This window comes from Ooceraea biroi, chromosome 6, assembly GCF_003672135.1.
Source record: "Ooceraea biroi isolate clonal line C1 chromosome 6, Obir_v5.4, whole genome shotgun sequence".
NCBI lineage: Eukaryota > Metazoa > Arthropoda > Insecta > Hymenoptera > Formicidae > Ooceraea > Ooceraea biroi.
Genome location: NC_039511.1, coordinates 276611 through 302220, shown reverse-complemented (window position 1 = coordinate 302220; position 25610 = coordinate 276611). Strand labels below are relative to the sequence as shown.

At 35.0% G+C, this 25610-nt stretch overlaps 4 protein-coding genes across 9 annotated transcripts in view; 2 read left to right on the top strand and 2 right to left on the bottom strand.

The window, feature by feature from the left end:
* LOC105276542 overlaps nucleotides 1–5741 on the top strand; it is a 58145-nt gene extending 52404 nt beyond the window's left edge. For all 3 annotated transcript variants that reach the window (XM_011334249.3, XM_011334251.3, XM_011334250.3), the window contains 4 exons: nucleotides 69–411; nucleotides 761–1593; nucleotides 1909–2078; nucleotides 2341–5741. In XM_011334249.3, coding sequence (XP_011332551.2) covers nucleotides 69–411; nucleotides 761–1593; nucleotides 1909–2078; nucleotides 2341–2585 — 1591 coding nt within the window. In that variant the 3' untranslated portion in view covers nucleotides 2586–5741. The remainder of the gene's footprint in view (nucleotides 1–68; nucleotides 412–760; nucleotides 1594–1908; nucleotides 2079–2340) is intronic.
* On the bottom strand, nucleotides 5021–7591 carry LOC105276540 (UPF0587 protein C1orf123). 2 transcript variants are annotated; one of them, XM_026970819.1, is made up of 3 exons: nucleotides 7493–7591; nucleotides 7012–7174; nucleotides 5021–6916 (listed from the first exon to the last, which is right to left on the bottom strand). In XM_026970819.1, the coding sequence occupies exon 3, from the start codon at nucleotides 6879–6881 to the stop codon at nucleotides 6396–6398; it is 486 nt and encodes a 161-aa protein (XP_026826620.1). In that variant the 5' UTR covers nucleotides 6882–6916; nucleotides 7012–7174; nucleotides 7493–7591; the 3' UTR covers nucleotides 5021–6395. The 2 variants fall into 2 exon arrangements, with proteins under 2 accessions (XP_026826620.1, XP_026826621.1); XM_026970820.1 differs by lacking the exon at nucleotides 7493–7591 and adding an exon at nucleotides 7380–7460.
* Nucleotides 7592–7826: 235 nt separating this feature from the next.
* On the top strand, nucleotides 7827–19135 carry LOC105276543 (hairy/enhancer-of-split related with YRPW motif protein). Of its 2 annotated transcripts, XM_020030761.2 has the most exons (4): nucleotides 7827–7996; nucleotides 13978–15788; nucleotides 16353–16567; nucleotides 18657–19135. In XM_020030761.2, the coding sequence occupies exons 2-4, from the start codon at nucleotides 15217–15219 to the stop codon at nucleotides 19067–19069; spliced, it is 1200 nt and encodes a 399-aa protein (XP_019886320.1). In that variant the 5' UTR covers nucleotides 7827–7996; nucleotides 13978–15216; the 3' UTR covers nucleotides 19070–19135. The 2 variants fall into 2 exon arrangements, 1 of the variants encoding a protein (XP_019886320.1); XR_893412.3 differs by lacking the exons at nucleotides 13978–15788; nucleotides 16353–16567; nucleotides 18657–19135 and adding an exon at nucleotides 12106–12275.
* A 2851-nt stretch (nucleotides 19136–21986) lies between these two features.
* LOC105276544 lies at nucleotides 21987–25529 on the bottom strand. 2 transcript variants are annotated; one of them, XR_002193071.2, is made up of 3 exons: nucleotides 25272–25529; nucleotides 24097–24468; nucleotides 21987–23480 (listed from the first exon to the last, which is right to left on the bottom strand). XR_002193071.2 is itself a non-coding variant. In XM_011334253.3 (2 exons), the coding sequence occupies exons 1-2, from the start codon at nucleotides 25314–25316 to the stop codon at nucleotides 24211–24213; spliced, it is 303 nt and encodes a 100-aa protein (XP_011332555.1). In that variant the 5' UTR covers nucleotides 25317–25529; the 3' UTR covers nucleotides 21987–24210. The 2 variants fall into 2 exon arrangements, 1 of the variants encoding a protein (XP_011332555.1); XM_011334253.3 differs by having other exon boundaries at nucleotides 21987–24468.
* Nucleotides 25530–25610: the final 81 nt, after the last annotated feature.

Genomic DNA, 25610 nt, shown 5'->3' with positions numbered 1-25610 from the left:
TTATCTCTCTCATTTCTTACATGATTAATGCGATGCTTAGATCATGTTGTTTCTGTTGCGTTTTCCAGGACTACGAACGCAAGGAAGCAGAGTACGCGGCACAAAAAACTAGACGGAGATCATAAGCAGAGCGAGAAACGCAAGAAGAGAATGTCGCAGCGTCGCAAGCCCAACCTGGATTGCTGCGACGACGAGATGGCGAATATGAATCGTGTGCTGGTCGAGAGGATACTCCTAAAGAATTCAGGATTCAATCAAGGCAGCAGGAGTGTAGGTGGTACGCCAATGTGCCTGCGACGTAAAAAGCACGACGTCAATAAGAATCTCTCGCCGATGAGATTGAACGGCAACCCGTCGGCTGTCAGACCTACCATGGTTGACAATGAAATCGTGAAGAGACGGTCGAACTCGGTGAGACTTGAATGCAATTGGTTCCATAGATCGTACTACTACTTTTTCTATAATAAAATATTAATTCTAATTAATTTATTAAATTTTTTCCTTTTACTTTCGACTTATTTCTAGAATGAACTTGTAGAATTGCTTACATCCGTTGCAAGAGGAAGCGAATTCAGATAGAGGCCTTCAATCATAACGATGAAACTATTTTTAATTGAATAGATAAAAAATTTTAATTAGTTAAACAAATTACAAGTGCGTTCTATTCTAGAATCTATTCTAGAGTCCGTCCCAAATGGAGGCTCCATATTCGCCCTGGATGTGTCGCGAAATTGTAATGACTGTACCGTTTTCCTTTCAGATAAGTTATGTGAACGGCAATATAGTACGACGCCACATAACCGGCAACACGTACATGACCACGTTCGCGTCGGAAATCGCACTGATTGAGGCTGACAAGGAGGCTGATCGCAAGTATCGCGAGCTCATTCTCGAAGCGGAGAATCTCTTGGTGAGCATGCAGAAGTATCAGAATTCATCACCGTGCGTGCCGTCGCCGTCGCGCAAACTGCACAACGGCTTGGCAAATAAGCGCGTCGAACTCATCAAGAACACGGAATTGAACATCGAGCTGGCGTTATCGAAGAGCCGTAATTCTCAGCCGGAATTGCAGAGCGGCAGTATTAAGGATTTAGAGCACACCAGTCCCAAACGGCAGTTTACTCAACAACCGTGTTCACCGATTCATCGATTCCTCGAAAGAAACTCGTCGGCTGGATTCGCGCCAAAGGAGCCTCCTTCCATTTATCGGCAACCCGAGATGTCCAAGTGCTCGGACTCGCCGGTCATGCCACGCAGGACAACGCCTCATGGTTCGCCCAGCAGGAGCTTAATACATCATCAAGTGCATCGGGCACGCAATGGTGACCTCGACACTAAGGAGTGTAGCGGAATGCTTCAGCTTGCTATGAATTGCAATGGAGATTTAAGATCAGATCCGGTGGACAACCCTTTTGGAGATAAAGCCCAGTCAAACGTGACACAGTCGCAGAGCTCTCTCGCCGCAGGAAGAAAGGAATTTTCTTGCGAAACGAGAGACAACCTGCCGACGAAGGAAGAGGGAGTAACGTCCAGCTCATCGGATTCCGATGAGAAGTGCGACGTGAGACGGAGAGCTCCGTTGATGACTTTTAGGTCAGTAGCTGATCGCTCAAATCTTAAATGTCGTCCGACGCGACGTCTAAAGTTTAACGAGCAATTGAAAACTTTTATTCTTTTCGAACGCTTATTCTTTTTAAAAATAATTTTTTAATTTTACTATAAATTTCATCTTATTTGATTCACAAGGAAATAATCTACGTAGTGACAACAATATCATGTTTCCCTCCTATTACTTGGTAGGATAAGATACTTTATTTCTATTTTTTAGAGAGACTAATAATAATTTGATACATTAAATATATGCGCGCGCAGTCTTTGACTATTTACAATAGAAAACTGCCGTTGCAGGTCAGTCGATATGGGTCCTATTAAGGAAGCCTCTTCCTACTGTCCACAAAGCGAGCCAGTGAAAAGAAAAGTATATGCCGGAAGCGCGACATACGGTAGGATACAGAAAACATTGGGCGAACATATAATGTTGAGAAATTCTGATGGCGATACGGCAGCTGATGATACAGGTGGATATTTGTGTCTTTTAAAATATTTAAAACATTTCCTTCTCCTTGAACTATTCTGTGTTATGCGGCGCGGCGTAACAAATGTATTAAATACATATAATTCTACTTCTTTATCTTATTTTCTTTGATTTACAAAAATTCTACGTAATAAAAATATCGCATTTATCTCTTATTGATAGAATAATATGAAATTTTTATTTTTAACAGACCATGCGAATTTAATTCTCTTGAATTGAGCTAATTCGTTTAATGAATATCGTAGATGACTCGAGGAGATCCCTAAAAGAGAAAGTGGTACAACTGCGACAGGAGCGGTTGGCGGCTGAGGCGGCGAACGCGAATAATGCCCAGGATTCACAGTTCTTCCAACAGCAGCTGTCTCAGTTACGACGGCAGATGCTGATGCAGACGATAGAAGGTCTGAAACGCAGTCTCGAGGATCAATCGGCCACCCTAAAGCAGACCTGTTTGGAGTCGATGAATCTGTTGTCCGACGAGTTACCCTGAAGTTACTCTCTCTCCGGTCTGCTGTGTCGCCCGACTGACGAATTTACGACCCGTTTCTTGCAAGGAGAACTGGATAGGATCGAAGTCGCGTGTCCTGTCTTTGGCGAATCCGCGATTGGTCGAACCGTCGCGCGCTGCGAGTATTGATCAGGCGCGATTTCTCCATGCGCACCCAATACCGAATGACAATGCTGTGACCCTCTCGATGAGGTCGGCTAAATGCGGCCACGCATATCAAATCTCTATTTTTCTGTCTGTCTACATGGTGTAAGAAAGAAAGGGAGAGCGAGAAAGAGAATCGAAATTGAGAGTGTCGCGTATCCTCGCTGGGCATTGTTCCACTCTATTGCTTCATGTAATAATACTTTTTATTTCGAATTTTTATTTCGTTAATTAATTTGTAATCTCGCGAATAGGCCAAACTCCTCGGTTGCTGTTAGATTAGTTTTCTGCTAGCTTAACTCGCTTCTCGTTCGACTTTTATCATTGCTCTGAAATCTCTGTTCCGAGTGGTAGCAGACGGGAGACTTACGCTGAATCGCTGAACATCTTAGATTTATTCCAGAACGCTAACGTGGTATTATTCATAATCAACATTGTCAAGAGTAATTATATATATAGTATCAATTAATATTATTACTACTATATTAGATATATTATCACGTAATAAACATTTTTCAAATGAATACAACAAAGCATATAATAATATCGACTATTAGCATCTTATTACAAAATTGGCGATAGCAACCAAAAAAAATAATAAAAAAATAAAAATAGTGTGCACTAGTTTAAAATTGCAGTAAGCTCTCTAACAACCCGTTAGTGTTTTTGGAATGAGTTTTCGATAACTTGACATCTAATTCACGGGCCTTTTCACGGGTATCTGTTTTTGATATGCTTTAGAAAAACGTAATAAAAAAAGCGTAGTCAATCGTGGATGAGTAATATACCAGTATCAAAAAGTATAGATATTTAGCCATTTAATGAATTTAGAGAATCATGAATTTAGCCAATTACACTAGCAAATAGACGATTCGAAACGTATATAATCGATTTAGGCATTAGAAAATTACTGAATGATATCTGCCCAATGAATACGGCCCAGTTGTGGAATCGAGACGATCGGGAAGGGATAACGCCGACTATTACGTCGGCCATGTTACGTCGACTGTTTGAACCTCATCGAGACAAATAATAAATTCCTTCTTAAGGGCTTTTTAAGCAAGATATATATGTCTAATCGCCTCCATGACAACTACTCTAATTTTATATATGTATATTTCGTACAGATAAAAATTGAGATTTAAACGGTTAAATAGACGGCAAACTAGACGTACATGACGTGAATTGTTACGAAATGAAAATGAAAGCTTATACGTTTCAAATCAAAATGCTAGGATTTTCCCTTTCCGATGCTCTCGGCTTCTGCAACTTGATCTTTCGCAAAGTGTGACATGTTGCATTATACATCAAATTGCAGCATTATATACACATCTTTCCATTTTAAACTGAATTGGAATTGGACGGTAATTATTAAAGTAAACTGTGAAGTTTTTCCATCTTTCATACGTGTCCCAGTGAAAAAGCCATGCTTTCCTACTTCACGATCATGTGCGCGATGTCTGAAAAGCTTATGAACGTCACTTCTTATGCTTATGATCGTCGATACTCTGGACGACTGGTCTCTGAAATATTGATACCGACATCTCGATCGAATCATTTTACGCACAGAGAACGAAGGTTGCTCATAATTGTATCTCATCGCGAGGGGATCCCGTAACGTAACTAGTTAGCTTACACATATTATTTGTAATGTTCCTATTTCAATGCGATATTCCCTGAAAGTGAGATCTTTCCCGTTGAATGATCATCTCTGTTTCTGGATAGAGTAAGCGTCTCTTTCCCAGATTAGTATACCAAAGATGATAGCTTAGGCTAAACAGTAGATTAGAGCCGTTTAACCGATCAAAAGCATCAGCGATTGCATTGCATATTCGTAATATTAAAGAATCATGTTTAAAACACGTTTATAGAGTTTCGATTTGTTAGTAGAATAATTATTCGAGTTACATCAAGCGGATTACAAATTTTCCATGTGAGCCAGAGTCAAGTACATTCCAATGTCCAGTAGTAACACATTTACGTGTCTATTATGGCCTTTCCCGATATAATCTTGATATTTTTTAAGTGATCAAATGGGTACAGCCAATCCTTATTTCAAATGCCTTATTTAAAATTTAAATAACTGTAAAGTGGTTTTCTCGCAATTGTTAATTGACTCTGGTTACATCATCGATACGATACTTTCGGTCATAGTGATATTTCTTGGTTGGAAAATAGACTGATAGCGTTATCGATTGTTAGATTAAAAATTTTTAGTGATTATTTACATGTGATTTATATATTAAAGAATCTCGGAGAACGGGGGATTGTAATACGCACACGATGTATTTATTTGTGTTAGACATTAGGAAGCATAGTAACTGAAAGCATTAGATAAATACAGCTGCAGTAGTAGTAGTGCATTAGGCAATCGTCGAGTAAACGAAAAGTCACATTGCGTTTCCCTTCGTTTTCTTCCAGTCGCGTTTGTGATTAATTTTCTTATGTGTTCACGAGGACGCGTTCCCTTTCGAGGAGCGCGATTTCTGTTCATGACTCATCGTGGAGAGAAATTGCGCGAGTTACTTCGATCACAATCGAAAGTCTCACGCGGTACACTAACTGTCGTTAAGTGAGAAAGTTGTTCGAAGAGTTTTATACGTGGAAAAAAAAGAGAAATACTGTGTACATAACATAATTTTTAATCTGTTTTAATTTTGTAAGCGTAAAACAAATTAATATATCATTGTCATACGTTCGACGCGATCACACACACACACACACACACCGACATTCCAATACGGTTTACGTTGATAAGGCAGTTGCCTGAATTGATTTGTAAATTGACACAGTCTCGACAGATCTTACGTTGTTTAACGCGAAGCAACATTAATCACTCGACTTTTTATATAGAATATATTTCGGCAACTGCGAATGTGATTGAAGAAAAAGTGGAATTATTGTTGCAAGCAACATCTCTTGTGCATTAAACCATTTATGGAGTAAAATGGTTTTTTTTTTATATGATTATGAATAAATTATATTATGTCGTTGGATTGGTTTACTCTTATTTTTACCTTAATTCTGTGAATAAAACATATTTTTGTCAATATATTATGTGAGTTAATAGTGCAATCTCTAACAGATAATATTTTAGATTCAATTCCTTTTACCAAATAATTACATGCAAATAATAAAATTTGTACATTTTAGCTTGATTTATTATTATTATTATTATTAGATTATTTCTCCATAAGTATATTAACAAATGTACATATCTTATTGTTAGCAAAATATGTTTTATATTCACAGCTTTACAATTTGCTTACACATCTCAATTAAATAAAGTACAATAAAAATAAAAAGCATGGAAATGGAAAAATGCATCTTTACATATTTACATACAAAACGATATATGTTGATACATCTCGCTAACGGACCACATTGAGATCACATATTACATAATTTGTATGAACAAGATCATGGGCACCCGGAGCGGGAAATTGTTATTGCAATGTTAAAATTCTAAATCATAAGCAAAAAAACGAGAAGAAAAAACAACAAATAAATAATACATATAAATAATATATCTGATATAATAAGTTTCGAAATGAAAATTTTCCTGGTTTTTTACTCGAGGAATCTTAAGGTTTTGTCCCCCAAGATTTGCAAAACTCGCATTTGTAAAACTCAAAACACAAATCTATTCTATTTAATTCTCAAAAATTTATGCTGGATCTCGTATATCCCAACAGGCTCCATGATTTTATCACAATAATCTTCCCATTCGCCCTCACTTAAGTCCACATCAGTAAATTCCTTGCCATCCTGTGCAGCCTGAGCTATCCACCCTTCTCTCGCGGAGAAGTCGGAGGGTTCTATTCCTCGACAATCGAATACGACAATTGTTTTGAACCGTCCCTGATCGTCCGCAGTGAAAGACTCGACAGAATCTTCCAATATAGCCATGCAGTTTTCCCGCAGACAGAGTTTGCACTTGCTCACGAAATGATTGACGCCACTGCCCCGTTGTACCGGAACGGACTCATCCAGGGAGACGTAACTCCACTTGTCCGACGTTTCTCCGCAATTGGAACAAGTGAACTTCAGGCACCACCTGAAGTCGGGTCCTGACGGCTTCAGTTTCTCGATATTATCCAGTCTGCACGCGATTTGTAACGCTATCTTCACCATTTTCACCGTGCGACGTTGCGGCTCTTACAAAATCCCTTATCAAAGAAATTATCAATTAATTAATTGTACATACATGACGTTTGCGCTAGGTTAGGTTGAACATTGATTTCGTCTCACGTGAAATACCTACCTTCAAACAGTTGGCGGTTGAGTTCTCACATAAACAACAAATACCGGCAGAGTTATGACAAAAACAGAAAACGGAAGGGTATTTCAGCGTTCATAACTCGATTTCTGTGTCCCTCGAACTGGTTTGAATTTTTTTTATTTGATGCTGCAACCCAATGACGATTCTGGAAATAAACAATTATATTGAAACGCATTATACGATATTGTTGTTAGAAAAATATGAAAATTAAATAACTATGATATAAAAATATTATAATAAATTAATAAAATAAAGATTTGCGTCTGTCGTGATATTATTGGAAATGAAACAATATATTTTACTGATCCATCGTTGAACCTGATTACTTGAAAATTAATTTTTTCATTCACCGTTGAATTATTACTTGATACGAAATTATTTAATTCGCGCTATTAAGTAGTATTATTTAACAAAAGAGTTAAAGTTTTCATTCAAAATAAACTATTTGAAAAGAATGCTCTACCTAAATTATTGAGCTGTACCACTCGAAAATGAAGTTACATCCGATTCGCCGTCACTAGAGAGTCTCTGGGATGCTTTCACAGCAGTTGCGTAATGGCTCATACCCACAGGACACGGTAACGCGGTAATGCGGCAACGCGGTGGCCAATCACCGTCTTGCATTTCTGGTAATACTAAATATATAACTTTCATATTACCAGAAATGCAAGACGGTGACTGGCCACCGCGTTGCCGCATTACCGCGTCCTGTGGGCATGAGCTATAAAGCGTCGACCAATCACATCACTACCTGCAGAAGCAGTCGATTGGTCGACGCAAGTTACGCTGCATGTAAAAGCACCCTGAGTGAGGCTGCTTCACGTGCACCGTAACCTGCAAGCTCGGATCTTATGTATATAGGTTATATTGTGTTAGCAGTATTATCGAATTTTATATTGTTTAAAAGTATTAAAATCGTGAAATGAAAAGTACAGAATGACGGAAGTTCAAATATAATACATTTTCTGTGAGTATATAAAATAGAAATTGTTTTAACCTTTTTGATGCAACGCCTCGAGAATGTTTAAGAATTCCTTACTTATATAAATAATATTATTTCTTTTGTGTAAACTGTGATAGAAAGAGATGTATGCAAATCATACGATAATTATTGTATCAGTACGTATAATAAAATTAGAGCCTTCGGAAATTTGATTAATTAAATTAATTACAACAAAGTCTTGATTTTGATAAAACTATAATATATATAATCACATAAGTGAGTAAATTTAAAAGTTTTCAGTTATCACTCTAAAACATTTCTAATATGAAATCACGTCTCAAATGTAGAGACGTTTTTATTCAAAAGTGTTTTGACATTTCGTTGCTGACTCGAGGGAATATTGCATTATCTGAAAATTCCGATTTTGATACAATTTTATACACATGTAGGGAGGAGTAATAGATAAATTTAGAAATTTTTAATTGCGGCCTAAAACTTTGTAATGCTAATAATGTCATTAAGCTTTAATCTGTTCATTTCTTCTCATTCAACAAAAATGTGATTTAATTTTTTTAATAAAATATTAAAAATTAATAATTATAAAAAATGATTAGATATAAATATTAAACCATAATTAATTTCGCACAGAAATGAAATTAAAAAATTAAAATACACATGCAATTTAAAGCGTACAAAGTTCGATATATCGTATAATATTATATGTGTAAACATAGATAAAATATAAATTTTGAAAATCGCTTTTATTTAATCATTAAATAAAAACTTTTTATTTTAAGTTGTGAACTTTTACTTTGATGCAATATATGTGGCGAATAACAATGTATCATTTTAACTGATCGGAGGTCGTACCAAGGCACAAGCTAATAAACCGGCATGTGTTCCTTAGAATCGAACAATACGACCTGGCGATTGGAAAGTCATCGATCATATATTCTAATCTGCACAATGATATTGTAAAATTTGAAACGATGATCAATTGCTTTCAAATTCCCAAGAGATAGTTTCTAATTCATTATTGCAGAGGTACCAACATTCATATGATTAAAAATCAATCTAATTCATATCGTACGTTATAATTTACTAAAAAAGATTCACAAATCAAGCAAAGAATCAATACTATTATTTTATTATAAGTATAATATAAGTATAATAATATATTATGTTAATTTACATATTTATGATTTAGAACTTGAAATAAATAATAATAAAATAATACAGGTATGATATTGGCATCGATGCAATAATTATATAATTATTATTTATAATATATTATTTTTCATGTTTTTTGCTTATAATTATAATATTATTTTGCAATATTGCGTGATATACTGCGATGAATTTATTATAATTACAATAAAAAGAAATATTTATTTTGTATTAATTTAACCTTTATATTTATATTTGCGCTGCGAATAATACTGAATTAAGATTTAACAAGTCACGGTTTTAATGATAATGATAGATTGCACTTTAATAATAATAATAATAATAGATATTAGTATAAATTCTTTTTTGTGTTTTATTTATTTTTATGTTGGTATAAAGTCCTACGTACGATGAAATCATTTGTGTGAATTCTTCATACGTTATATACGTCTTTTTGTCAAGGACTTATTGTAATACACTGAAAAAAATCCGGGGAAATTCTTTACTTAATGAACTACTCATGTTCGGTTTATACGTTGTCGTTTCGGTCTGTCAAGTCGAACTGACAGATGTCACCTTATAAAACTGCAGTCGAAAAAATTGTTTAATATATGGACGTTATATTGGCGCACTTGTTCGCAATTGAACTGCTTTGGACCACAGCGAATCGGCATGACGATTCAGGGGCGACATTTGAATGGGAATGTAATATTGGGGTGCGTGTATTTAAATTCATTTCGCTACTGGAAAATATCATGCTAGTTTCCTGAAAAATATAGTTTTTTTTTTCAAAGAAATTTATTGACGATCTTATTAGAGTGAGACCGCGGAAAGTGCAGTCAATCGAATGCACATTACTTAAACGTTTTTATCTCGTACGTCGAAAGAATTTTATAATATAGGGAATATATTCGACCATACTTGATACATTAATATATGAGTAATTTTATATATATATATATATATATATATATATATATATTTTCCATATTTTTATAGAAATTTATTTTTTCGAAATAAAAAGACGCAAATAAGAGACCCTAAGTACGTGCGCTGCTGATTATTAATTTTAATAGGTAAGTTCGATTCTGTATCAAACAGAATGGTAATAACTTGGAACAATTGCTGTAAGTTGGAAAGTGGTTTGGAGTCAAAAATACCATACGGCAGTGACGAGCCATGGTCGAGCTCCACGTCTCCATCCGCGTGCAAGCGCGACACGCGCACACACGCGTGCAAATACGATTTATTGATGACGGATCAATCTTTTAAAAGGCACGAGAATAGTACACAGATGGTATCACAAAATTTGATTTACTAAAATCGGGATAACGTATTCTATATACTTTCATACTTATATTGTTAGAACTTTATTATATACGGTTATCAATTTATAATTATATAACTAAATGAATAATTAAAATAGGAACTTTAAAAAGTAAGTTTGACTGATATAATGAATTAAAAATTGTTTTCTACAATAAAACAATAAAGTATGTAATGATAATATAAGATTAATAATTTATATATGATTAAAGTATAATAATACTATAAATATAAAGTAATACTAATATATATTTATGATTAATAAAAAATAGTAATAAATTGCAATGGGCAAAATGTAATTAAAACATTAATATTTAAATTAATCAGGTTAGTATTCATCGCATATGACTAATATAAAAAATATGTAGAAATCCATTTATTTCTGATTTGAAGGTTTTCGATTTTACGATGATAATATACGCCACAATGCAACATCCAGTTACGGTAGCAGATTTACGAGGGAAAATATAGGGAACGTGTAAGCGAATAAAGTTATGGATAACGCAGTGCAATAATGCAACATGTTATAATACCGCTTGACCATCATCGTCGTAACGTGATCGGTGATAAATTCATTTTCGATCGACCACGTCACATTCGCAACGGCCAACAAATCGTAAAGAAAAAGATAGTCCACTCACTCATCAGGCCGGATGTTGCATGTGTGTGCCAAACGCGGAACAATGTCTGCCAATTATTGGACGATTGTCGCCATACCGCCAACTGTCAGTGGTCAAGTCGCTGGTTGATTGGGGGAGTGAGTGACCACTGCTTCGGTCGATACGTCGTTAACTTTTGTCAGCTAGGAAACTGGTCCATTCAATATATTCCCATTTCCGCGCGACGCAATTTGTGATTCAGGGAATCACACGCGAATCACTATATTATGCGGATTGCAGCAAAACAGATATAATAAATATAATATACAATGCAAAATGTTTATGTTCCGTAAGCAATGAGCAAAAGAAAATATGTTGAAATTGGAAATAACAATTTTTATGAATATTGCTAGAATGGAATGTTCCATGAGACTCTCTAATATATTTACAAGGTGTCCGATAATGAACGGACTAATGCTTGTGAGACGGAATAAAATGATCTTTTCTATGCTTTATTTGTTCACTTTTCTGAATTAAGAGTTTGTTAGTTTTTTGAGTTTAGTAGCGTAATTGGAGAAATCATTTTAAAAAGGATGCATTTGCAATTCAATACCTCATGGGTGAGGCGGAAATTTCTTAACGTGATGTTTGCATATGAATTGAAAAATAACGTGCTTATTTTCAAATTTTCTTTAATTAACATCACGATAATTATTGCAAAAATTATAAAATGTTACAGGACTTTTCTATTCAACTCACTCCGCTCTATCTCCTTAAGAACATCGGTCTGTACATTATTATTAGGGCACCCCTATATATGCGCAATTTTCACCATTCATTTCTTCTCGATGGATAGTTGCAAGTAGAAAACGGAAAAAGAGAACGTTTCGACGTGCTTGCTTCAGCAAATGCTGAATTGTTGCAATCGCGACTCAACTGTCCCTTCTCAATCATGTTTTGTGTTTTTCTAAGAATACACTCTGTCATCGACTGGTGCGGGCTACGAATATATAATTTTATGTATGTTTGCTTTCCGTATAGGGATACGCTCATATGTATCTACATGACGTCAGAGCGGAGGTATCTTTATCCATTCAGCTCGCGTTGTTTGTCCAGAAGATAGACTGACCAACGGCTAAATCCACTCAACATGGACGCATATATTCATGATTGAAATGAAATTATGAATAAACATTTGCTGATAGAAAGTATGAAGCTTTTTTTTGGTTCAGTGATACCAGACGTTGATGGTTCCTTTGGAATTGCAAAATCCAAATTATCTAATTCTCTCTTCATATTTTTATATTTCTCTTTACTTTTATTATTTATTATTTATATTCAGCACCTCCCATAATTTATTTACTCCAATAAATAAATATCTCTTAGAGTTATTGAAAAATTTAAGAATATAATTTGCATATTCGAGGTACGTGGACTGTCCAGGCTCTGTGTGACTAATTCAGAAAAATTTGTTGCAGTGCTATGTCTTGATACACGATTGCGTTATAAAGTTTGATATTTCAGTTATGACCACCTAAACTTTCAAGGCGCTAGTATCTCTGCGTCATTAGTTTTGATGTTAAATGTGACAGTACCTTATTGACATTCAACGAAAAAACACGCTTCGTACCACACACATTGACAAAGGATCAAAAGAATGTCAGAATGGAGCACTAGAAATAACAGCGATGTGCAATATTTAAATGTCCAATAGTTAAAAATATTCCACATTTTTAATAGAACTATTCAATATTATAAAATATTATAAATATTCAATATTAAATTTGAAGCCTTTTTCATTTTGCATGAATAAATAATTGTAGCCATTATATAGGTTCAAATAAAGTATGATACATGTTAGTTCAAATAGCAAACTCTGAGAGCGTAGGTAGACAATAGGTTGAAAACACCTTGTGTCCCGACACATGTGCTTTCGGCAGTCTTATAGATGTAGTGGGTAGTGATTTTGTTTTTATTTGAGACTGAAGATATAATATATATAATATTAGTTAGGAATAATCAAAATTATAAATTCGCGTTAAACATTTTTCTAACGTTATGTTAGAACAATGCATTCAAGACAAATCCGCATAAAGACACTTTTTCAATTTACTTTCTCGTCGATCGTATTTGCTTCTAATCGGTCTTTACTCAAGACTGAATGATATGATTAATAAGCTCCGTTCCCAGGCGCCGATAATCATGCGAGCGTGTGCCGCGTACAATTCCTGTGTGAACTTTGTCATGATCGCACCCCCTCTTCTGTGAACGAACCCCAAATCGCCCTCCAGTACCTACTCCCGACACGCGTGAGCGTGTGAACGTGGGTCGACGCTTTTCGCGAGAGTAACATTAAAATGATTTCATGGTGGCGTACGTATTACTTCGACGGATTAGGAAAAGAGCAACGTGCTGATTACCTTACCCAAGTTTTTAATCTTATTATTGCTTGTATGTATAAAGAAATAAACATATTCATCAATTTGTTTTATAAATATAAATTTTAAAGAATAAAAAAATATAAAGAGGAGACCGTAGGGAGGAGAGAGAGTATAACATCCTTTAAAATTACAACTTATAGAAATAATAGAATAAAAATAATCCAAACATTATTATTGCAATTTGAAAAAAACAATATTCGATTTTTTTCTCCTCATACATCCGTCCATCTTGACAAGATCTTTACACGGTTAAAAGATTGTTTCCTCCTTGGTCTCTTGAATTGTACCGCGAGATTCGGCTGACAGCCGTCACATAATCAAGAACCTACGTTCATACACACGCACACGCACACACACATGCTCGCATACGAATCGCGGCGGATATTCCCACGAAAGTTGCCCCTCCCGATTTTCGTCCCCTTCCGTACGATAAACACCAACCCTCTCATTCCCTTTCTTATATCGTGCTCAGGGTACTTTTTACCTCGACGAGCGCGCTGGACTACTTCGATGCCCCACTACATCCCAAGAGCACGCACCTCTGATCATCCCCACCCTGTGCGGGATACACCACGCGGTCGTGTGTCGCCCCTGTATCCTCCCGCACACGACACACGTCGGCCGCCACGCGACCAGTGCACACGCACTTCCTGCAGCAGGGATAGACAGCAGTCACCACCGAGGATACGCGCGTGCGCGCGCTGTTTCTTCTATGACCGCACGCGACTGCGAATGTCGCGGGTAGCCGCGACACGTGAGCGCTGATAAAATTTTCGCCGTCGTCGCGAGTCGGGACAAGTGATCAAGACTGACTGCTCCTTTTATTTCACGATCGTGAAGTTGCGTTGTTCGTGTTGTGACTGTGATCTATCGTGAAATCATGCCACGTGAATGAATTTCGCCAAAGTTCCGAAGTTATATGATTTTTAACTGGTGAAAGCAATCATATATTTCAAGTTCCACACATCATTGGACACTTGAAGATTTTCGAATCCTGGCATGTAAATTTTGCCTAACATCGATAATTTAATAATCGGAACTAGATGGTTTTTAATTGATTGAACAATTTATCAGGCTGCAATCGTACTGAAGATTTTGTGGATTCTGTGAAGATCTGGTTTATCTTGAGTTATCTTTTTGAAACATAATTGTTTAGTGAAAATCATAGATTACTCACATACACTTAATGAAGCTTGAATAATCTCCTCTGATTCGTGCCGAAATCATGTTCAATTTTATTTCGTACAATTTTGAAAGAATATCGGCAATTTACTGAAAAATCACGAGGATGTTACGGATTTATCGATAGGCAATTACCGCGAGTTAGCCGCTTTTTTTTCGAAAATTATATGCTTAGAAAGAGAAGCATACGCCCAACTACTGACAAGAGATCTGCAAGTTTCGATCACTTTACTCGTGGGACCGTTTTACCTTTTCACCATGACGAGCTGCACATCTACGATTATTGAAGATTTGTAACGGTTGTCCTCCATTTGTCAACGGACCCGGCGCGGCGGTATCACAATGCGATTACGATGACACCTCATTGCTCATGCATAATTATGAAATCGATATTTTACATTAAACGGTAATGCGAATGTGTGATCGGTTTAAACGAGCGTGTCGATATATTAAACACGGATCACATCAAGCCACTCCACTCGATCGGCTTCGCCGTCCGCTTCAACCCTTTCGAAACTATTAACGCAACATGTGGCGCGTGGTGGTCGCGCGTTCCGACGACAACAGCACTTTGCTGTCTTCCGAAATTACTTCCGGTGTGGCTGCGTCCAGTCATCTGCCGCCACCGCCGCCGCCGCCTCCACCGCCGCCACCGCCGGGTCATCACTGGGGTTATCCGCAGCCACCTCATCATCCATCCTATCAGACATCATTGCAGCATTCGGATATGCGTCATCATCATGACATGCGTCCACCTGCACCGCACGAGCTGCGACACGCGGCCGGCGATCTCAGAAATCAGGACTTGCAGCGGCTGGACCTGCGACATCCGGAGATGCAGAGGCATCAGGATATTCGACAACAGGATATACAAACCATGAGATCGGATATATCGATCGGACATGCACGACCTAATCACGAGTTTTTAGAATTAAAGATCGACACGGATTTAAGGGTTCGAAATAGTGGCCAACCGCAGCAGCAATCGCAGCAACAACAGCCACCGCAACAAAATCAGGGACATCAGCAAAGAAATTTGAAGAGAACTATGAGCGACTCCGATTGCGATGACGTATTCTCGGAGGAAAGCGGCAAGGAACCGTGTGTATACTTTCATATCTTAATTATTCAATTTCTCATTTAGTCTAGGTGGAAGAAACTTTTTACACAAAAGTTACACAAAACAGTCAAAACAAATATTTATGTCTTCATAATAATAATTTATAATTTTCTAAAATTTAATTTCTTTCAAAAAGAGCTTCTTTGAATGTATAGAATTAAAAAGCGATTTTTAGACATATACATATTGTAAAAACAATGGAATAATTAAAATTATTCGACGATATTATAAGTTAATACAAAATGATAATTATGTGATAAAGAAAATTGCTAAAAAAAAGAACAATCACTCTTTAGGAATCGTTGATTAATTCTCGCGCGACATATGTTTCTTTATTTCCCAATAGAGTCGCGCAATTAAAGCAGCATTGTTTTAACCCGGCTGAAAATTAAGAAGCCAATTATTGTGTCTTTTATAAGATGGATTAACAATATGCAATTAAAACAACCTTCTCTGATTAAAACAAAATTGAAAAATTCGGTGAGCGAAAGGAATTACGAATCGCGTTTTCACATTTTAAATCTTTCTCAATATTCTTGTTGCAGATGCAATTCGCCTGGAGGAGACTCCTGTCAACATGCATCGCGAAAACGCAGAAGAGGAATGATCGAGAAAAAACGTCGTGACAGAATCAACGCATCCCTCGGCGAGCTCAGGAGATTGGTTCCGGCAGCCGCGAGAGATCCTCATAGCGGAAAGCTGGAGAAGGCTGAGATTCTGCAGCTCACCGTTGAGCATCTGCGCACTCTCCGCAATAAAGGTAAGTCCAACGTTCCTCTTTCTTAATCCCTCCTTGAATTATTTCTGAATCTAAATCGATTTATTTTACAAACGCTCTGATTTGATATATCCAATATTGTTACATATTTGCTTACAATTAGTATAATTCTCATCGTAGTTTCGCGATTTCAGAAATTTTCGGTTTAATTTATTAAATTTATTAAACGGATTTTAATCGCGAAAGAATAGTTTAGTTAAGATCAATGTCGTTGAACATAACTGCAAACCGTTCGGAGTTTATACGTTTTACGCATAAGGTCAGAAGTTTCGTAGCGGAAATTCTGTTTGTAAGATATACTTATTTATTTATTACGTAATCTTTGTCTTGCGGCTTAGGATGATTTTCGGTATATTTTGCAATTTTCTCAATTTTCTTACACTGGAATTTAAGTAATATCTAATATAAAACTTGAATATTCACTAGTCAACTTTTAAAAACTTCTAAAAACATATAACATATAAACATAAACATAAAACATTAAATTAAAATTATGCAACATAAACATATCTGTACTGAAAAGATTAGTTAATTAATTTAAAGTTAATTAAATAAATTTGCAAAATAATTAAAGAACATCTTGGAAAAACGTTGCAAACTTTAAACTTTTTTAAACATGATATTTTGTAAACGTATTAATGATACTATAATTTACATGATTTTATAAATATTTAAAAAATATATGTTTTAATCAAAACAATATTCTTTTCAATATTGTACATTAGTACAATAATATTCACGACAAGTATCTTAAAAAAAGAAAGAAATTTACGAGACAAAATGGTATTTGGTCCATCCGTAAAGAACGCAAGAAAACCCTGGCTATAAACGAGATGGAGCAGGTGTTAAACTGGGCACAGAGATCCTATGGGACAGGCAGACAGGAAGTACAGGAAGTCAACAACTCTCGGAAAATAGTGTTCCCACGATTCGGTGACGGTGGGCCCGAGGGTTTCGTGGCGCCCTTCGTAAGGGAAACGGTGGACGAATCGGTCTGAGGCAGATGTTGAACCCTGTGGGAAACCAGCTAGCTAGTGTATAAGAGTGCGCGTGGACACGCACCATCATCCATACGCGTGTACGCGACTGTGTACATGTGAACATGTTTCCTTACTTGTGAGCGCGCACGTCAAGAGAAGCGTGAGAGGCTCCCGAAAAACTGCGTGATATTAAATTTTATCTCACCGTACAGAATTATTGCTCCCAGGATTAACAGCTATATGTGCAACTAACAAACATGTTCCTTTAATTCAAGGTTTATCCAATATTTAAAAATTTCTCCTTTCATAGCTGCTCTATCGTTTCATGATGTTTTAATAATGATAGATTAATATTTCAAGAAATAATATTTTATCCTATTCTAATATTATGCAAAAAAGAATTTTATGTACTCAGTTTGATTTTCTTTATATTTTACATAATATATCAACAAGTTTTACAAATTAGTACAAATTTTAAAAACATTTATCGAAGCTTCAGCAATAACAACAATTTTTGCTTGTAAAAATTATATTATAGGATAGTCGAAAACTTGTGAAATAACGTGAAGCATTTCTTTCGTTCACGATGTATACATTTCACACATGACTTTTGGTAATTCTGTAGGGGTCTAAATGGTTCTCACGCTACCTGCCCTATTTCACGTATATAGAATGATCTACTAGCTATTAAAGCTAAAATGCTCAATTCATGGTATATGTACACCACGTTATTGCGAAATTAAAAGCATACAAAAGATCTTTATTTGCAGATGCACGTTTTTGATCCACGAAAATAATATTTTTGTGTCATAAAAGTACTTTGTTTATTTATTATTTTAACAAATCTTTTATATTTGTATTTTACATATTTGTATTTTTCAAACAAATTTACATTTTTTAAATCATATTTTAACGTTTTTCACAAATATGCATGAACTTAAAAATTAATTTGATGCGTGCCATCTCGCTTATTGTCATTGTTATATTTACATCACACACGCACACGCGCGCGAATACAAGACATGATATATACAAATTTAATATATAGAAATTTAAAATGTTTGATCTTACAATATAAATGAAAATTGCAGGACCAGAGGGCTACGACAGCACAAAGCTAGCCATGGATTACCACGCGGTTGGCTGGGGCGAATGCGCTGCCGAGGTGGGCCGCTACTTAGTAACTATGGAAGGCCTGGATGAGAGAGATCCCTTACGGTTGCGACTGTTGTCACATCTACAAAGCTTCCATCGCGAGCATCCACCATCCACTGTGCCTTCGGCGGTATCATCAGTGCCTACGACATTAACATCCATCTCCACTGCCAGCAGTTACGAGGCGCCGTCGACTATAGTCTCCACTGGGATATCATCCGGGGCCGGAGGCATGCCGCCACTTCTTGGCAGCAGCACCCTCGGTTGGGGCCAGTACCCGGGTCAGTATCCCCAGCAACAGCACGGGAAACACTATCGGCCCTGGGGCACTGGTGAACTGGCATACTGACCTTGTAGTTCAATGCACAATTGATACGTGTATAGAATGTTTGGAAATAAATAACGAACTCGAGTTGCAGATTTTGCTATTTTTGTGTGTACATGCGACGTTACAATATTTTGACAATGTAAACGTATCTCAGGAATTTCCAACGACCAAACTGGTTACTGTATCGACTGTATTTTCAATGAGTGAGATAATGATAGTCATGCACGCGCGAATGTTAACTTAAAAAAAATATTTATTTTATTAAATGCGAAAAGATTGTACATAAATTGTGTGTGTGTATATATATATATATATGCATATATATATAAGTAATATAGGAAAAAACATAGTCATAATTTTACCGGATATTTCTGCAATTGATTATTAATTTATCATCGATTTTTTGTCACGATCACATTTTCTAATAATAAACGATTACGCATGCGTGTAAAATTCAGTGCGGATGAAAAGAAAATAAAAAAGAATCACTGAGAAAATGAAAAATGAAAAGAAAGAAGAAAATAAAATTGTACTTATTCGAGATGTATTATTTAATTTTATATTATTTAATATATTTTTATACATATGTGAGATTTATCGAAATATTTTTACAAAAACCGTTTTATAATAAAGCGATAACATGAAAATGTGTAATCTGTAGTAATTCTTCCCTTGCGTTTTCTTTCAAAACAGTTCAGTTAATAACATGTATAACGTTAAGTGAAATCAAGCAAGTAATAAGCTAATAAGCAATTACACGAAATTATGCATTGTTTCAAATGACGATGAAAAACATTTTTACAAGTTAAATGACATCGAAAGGAGTAATTTCTGAGAAAAAATAATCTTTAAAAAAATGTAAAATTAGATGTCTCAAAAACACGTGTTGCGGATTATTTAACCCTATTTCTTTGTAAAACAGATAAAGCAGACAAATTATTGCAGACATCCACATAAACGTGTTTTGCGAAACCTGTAAGAGATAACGGAATAAAGTTTAAGTAAAAATTGTTTTTTTTTCAAAGCTCTATTCAACGATCAATCGACCCATGTTGGTATTTGAAAACCGGGTGGTCTAAATCATACTGCGTATATTAGATGTACAAATTAATTGCTTCTTTTTGACGAAATTGAGCTTTTACTTACTATCTTGTTTTTTGAAAGAAGATTTTTCAGTTGCCCGATAAAAGTATTAGAAAATGATGGCAAATATTTCGAAGATTGATATATTTATTTTTTTTGTAATGAAAACAATTTCTTCAGAAAAAGCATAAAATTAATTTGTACATCTAATATAATCAAAGTTTGGCTTCCGTAAATATAAATACGTACTTTATGTGTGACATAACATATAGACATCTAATCTCTTTAGTTATCTTTATTTGTTATCGTGATCATTTTAGCGCCAAAAAGTACTGAAATTGTGTTCTGTTAGGCAATGACGTTTCTGAATTTCTTAAGTCTAAAATTTAATTATATCAATCTTTGAGACGGAATATTTTCTGTCATACAGTATATACAATAAAAATGAAATTGTTTTTAGAACATAAAAGCTCTCAGACTATCAATTGCATCCACTAATTAATCAATTAGTTCAGCTATTATATAATAATCATAAAATGATTGTGCTTCATTAAAATATCTTTTTTCTTAATATTTCTTAATACGATTCTAAAGCGACTTGATTAACAAGGCACTTTGGTCCTTTATCGAAATAAAAATTTTTCAGAAATATACGAACAAGTTTAGGTACATTTTACGTATGTAAAGATCAACAAATTTACAAATGCATTTACCTATCTAAAGAGGAAAATGTATAACTTTTTCACTTTTCTTATGCAAAATTTTCTTTCCATATGTGAAATATTCCAGACCATGAAAAACAATAGAGCTTATGACCCTTCCGTTCGTGCTGCATTCACAAACCAGTGCTGTGAGTCATTAGTTCCCCAATACAGTTTGCGTATGTGAATACGCAAATAGCAACTTCTTTTTTTTCTTTTTTTTTTAACAGACTACCAGTAACTAGTAACCAGTAATTAGTCTCAGCCTCTTTTACCATTGTGCATTCTTCTCGACGCTCGCTACATTGACAAAACCTAATTTTTAGGAATTGCGGATGTCGTGCAGACACGTGTACGCTATTGTTCCTTATATACTTGTTATGTGCGATTTTTCTGTGGGTTGCACGTGCATATGGCGGAGCGAGCCAATATAATGTATTCGGTTTGAATTTCTCATCAAAACTCAATACTATTTTATTGTCAAACTAACGGCAAACCATGATTATTGAGTCAATAATGCACATTATTCGATCGCAAAATTAAATATCGTGGAAAATAATTCTTATGGAAAAAAGCACTTTGAGGAAAAATCTAACTAAAATAGTGAGATAAATTCGATTAAAAAAATTGCCAAATATGTAATGTTGCGGATTATTTAAATCCATTTTTCTACAAAAAAATAATATGAAAAAGTTTGCATGAATCCAAAAAATATTTGATGTAGAAAGCTTGAAGCTGTGGTTCTAATATAAATTATAAGTATATGTATATGTTTATAACATGTAAATTGCCACAATAATAATTTTATATTTCTTATGTATTTCTTTTATACTTTTCTTTAATACTTTGTGTTTTTCCTTGTCGCTTCCTCCTTCACATATATACGCGCACGCACGCATCTATTGTATTTTAAGTATTGCACGCAATTCAAAATTCCCCATAAAATATTATAGTAGTGTACTCTATTGTATTTTAAGATATCAAAAGTTACAAAATTTTTATTTAAAATAATTATTCATATCTCATGGCCTTCACTATTCACAAAATCAAATGTATGTGTGTGTGTGTGGTATGTGATATGGTATACTAAGTACTTAAACATGTATGCTGTATAATTAATAAAAATGAATATTGACAAGAATTAAAAGAACATATTAAGTTTGTCAATAAAACTGTTTTATTTACGATAATTATATTTTTATTACAAATTATCACAGCCTTATTGATACTCTTATGAAAAAGTATCAACACGCATTATACGCCTATGTATATGTTTAAATATTTATATTTTTTATGTACGTACAATTTTTGCATACTATATTGATATAAGTTATTACAGTTCTTGCACATATACCCACCCACTCACCTGTACATATATATATATATATATATATATATTGTCACACACACCCACACGCGTGCGCACGTCTTGTTTTTGATAAGTCAACGCATAGGAGGAATAAAGATATTTTGCTATATTTTAACGAAAATTGACTTCGCGTTTGAGCAAAGTTGCTCGAAATGATCGAGAATTTGAAAACCTTAATATAAGTGATTAGGCTTGCGTCTGTACCTTCTATATCTAACTGGAACGTGACGAATTCTAGACTAAATCGTACAAAAATTTGTTAGTTTATTTAAATTAAGACTTTTAAATGCTGTCTTTATAATAAAGAAGGAATATATATATATATATATAAAAGAATAAAGAAATGCTTTCTGTATAAAAAAACCTGAAATTCTTATACTAAAGATTGATTGTATATTAGACTAATTTAACAAGGTTATTTTAAAATATAAAATAGTTAATAGTGACAATCGAAACAAGAAGTCAAATCTCCTTTTATCGGCCAATAAATGAAGAACATCGGAATACTCCAGTACGACATTAATAAAGCAATATCTTATTATTTCAATATAATACATTTGAATGTCTCATAAAAATATATGTAGATGTACATAGTGTAAGTTAATTGCAGAAGTAAATGACTTCTCCATGACTTACTCTTTATCCGTTCTATTTTTTAAAAATTCTTTTATTATTATTATTATTCTAATTAAATCTAATTTCCTAAAATCCAGAAATTCCAATATTGATTATATATAAGAATCTTTTGGACAGAAAACCGTGCTGTGGATGTATTATATGTATGGTACAACTTGTAAATCGCAAAAGTAAATTATTCATCTAACAATTAAGATAAATATATGACGCGAAAAAATATCTTACAAGAGTTTGCGAAATGTCGAATTACATCCGATAATAAGTTATATATGTCGAATATTATCCTCGCGCGAAATACTGATACGTGTTTTGAAAACTTTATAGTTTTATAATAAAACAGTCTGAACATCGAGACTCTTGCCAGGTTTGATCCACTATAAATACTAAAATATGAGCAAGTTTATACTTTTTACATGATCTCATAAGATTAAATAAATAAGACGGTCAATCGTAGTTGAATACCCAGTAGAAACGACTTATTGAAAATGACATCACTGTCGCATCAAAACTGCAATTTATTTTCATTGGGTTATAGACGACAACCTTCAGTAAAATATACCTGTCACCTGTATATGTGTGACATGGCCAGTCAATGTGTTAAAAAAGACAATAATGCGTGTCGCGCTGCTTCCTTCCTATTTTCCTTGAACAATAAAACAAAAAGAAATCGAATTATCCATACCGCGCGCGATCCAATTGAATCTTCAAATAGCTGTCGCTTGCGTTGATTAATTATAACTACGAATAGTGCTCTGCGATAATAAACAAATGCATAACATAACTATTAATAAAATTATACACGATTATATAACAAAGTGAGATTAAAACGAACACGAAAGTATATAAACGCGATTTGTATTATATTGTAAGATATAACAATCAATATTGGAAGACTAAGCCTGAAAATGAAGTTATCAATCATTTCTCTCCGCACTTTTTTTTTCTCAAGACACTGACAAAAGTGATATTATTGTAATAATCTAAAGTTTAGATTCTTATTCTTCATCTTGGTATATAATTAATAATGTATCTTGAAAAATGAAGAAACGCGTAAAAGAATTTTTATGTATGCGACAGAGGGATCACAATCAATTTTTGACTAATTATGAATAAAATATTCTCGATCCTCGAGAAAATCCTTTGGTACGTATGTATATACATATATCTATTGCACCAACAGCTATGATAACATTTATAGAGCTATTTTTGGAATAACCGTCAAAGAAACAAGAATGTATGACTCGTGTATTATCACTTACATATCAAATGATACGTGCAATTGTTTTTTCATCCCGTTGATGTGATTGCTGTGCGACAAATTTGACCGTGGAGGCCGAGAACAAACTCCAGCTAATGGTCTAATGATATGAACGTTAGATTATCATCTCATTTTCTCTGTTCTCATTCCTTTGATTCTCCTCGTATTCGTCACAGCAGTAGCTGCAGCTCGACGTATAGTCCTCTTGACTTTCGGGTACGTATGTCATGTATGTGTCAATGCTCTTGGCATCCAAGGACGGCAAAGACCAGGACAGCGAAGTCGTCTCGAGGTCAGGAATGATCGTGTGCGAGGAGCTGGAATTGCGCGATTTTTTGGTCTTTCGGTTCCTGGTGGACAGTTTCTTGATTGCCTACGAAGCGAAGCATCGCTCTGATAAAGAAAAAGAAAAGAAGATGCATCGACACAAATTTCCGTCAATAATTAGGTATGAGGTAGGTCCTTTAAAAGACGGAAAGAGAATGACATAATAAATAGAAGAAAAGAGCATAATCGTCACAATTTTGAGAAATTTGCAATTAAAGGTGCAAAAAGGGGCTATTTTGACAAACTTCATCATATTATAGCTACAAAAATGTGACGTGCTGGAAAAGTTTAATTGCAATCAAAATAAAGTATGTTGTTAGGACTTTTCAACCCTCAAAAGGAAATGTTCGTGTTCAGTGTCCAAAAAATTATAAAAAACAACTATAGTCTCGTTCCGGTGTTGGAAAAAAGTCATTTTTATAATACATCGCGAAAAGTTTGAAATAAAACATATGGAAACATATGGAAATATACGGAATTAATCTGTCTCATAATACGTTAAAAGTTTGTCTGACAATGAGACGTACGTAAGGAAAATCATTCAATGAGAATTCATGCTACGCGAATATGCAAAACTATGCAAAATGCAATGAAAATTTTAAGAATAAGTTATTAAATTGAATAAAATTCGAATAAATTAGAGAAGACATGGAAAAAATCTCGACCAATCTTTGCAACTATATATACAGGCATGTGAAACAGAGCAATATTCGAACGATTTTCACGTGTGAGTTAGATCATATCGAACACACGATTAAAATATAATTGTGTGTGCTAGAATGGGAATAGGTAAAAAGAGCAAGTGGACAAGAGCGACTTTTTCTCCGAACGATAGAACTCTCTGCTTACCCGCAGGAACCTGCGACCGGATTTGTCGAGAAATTTTATCAGCATTGCAATACTTGTGACTTTGTGAAGAAGGCCTCACTTTGCGCGTGTTGTTTGCCCGTCACTCTGTATGAGAAAGGCAGAGTTCTGCGCCGATTATCTTTTCAACTGCAAGGGATCGATTTTCGACCATGCGCGCGCGGGAGAACGTCGCTTTCTGTACCCTATGCCTCCATTCGCGCTCCGGATCGATAGCGACCGCCACGGCGTTACGCGACGAAATACCGCTCCGGAAAGTCACGTCGACCTATTTATGATCTCGGTCGACCCGATTTCGACGCTCGATTCCGCACGATCATC

Excerpts from the sequence above, each read along its gene's own strand:
- LOC105276540 (XM_026970819.1), bottom strand. The coding sequence starts at position 6,881 with ATGGTGAAGATAGCGTTACAAATCGCGTGCAGACTGGATAATATCGAG.
- LOC105276543 (XM_020030761.2), top strand. The coding sequence starts at position 15,217 with ATGTGGCGCGTGGTGGTCGCGCGTTCCGACGACAACAGCACTTTGCTG. Across the intron at positions 15,789-16,352 it reads GAGGAAAGCGGCAAGGAACC|ATGCAATTCGCCTGGAGGAG; the intron begins GTGTGTATACTT and ends TTCTTGTTGCAG. Across the intron at positions 16,568-18,656 it reads GCGCACTCTCCGCAATAAAG|GACCAGAGGGCTACGACAGC; the intron begins GTAAGTCCAACG and ends TGAAAATTGCAG.
- LOC105276544 (XM_011334253.3), bottom strand. The coding sequence starts at position 25,316 with ATGCTGATAAAATTTCTCGACAAATCCGGTCGCAGGTTCCTGCGG. Across the intron at positions 24,469-25,271 it reads CCGGTCGCAGGTTCCTGCGG|GCAATCAAGAAACTGTCCAC; the intron begins GTAAGCAGAGAG and ends TTCGCTTCGTAG.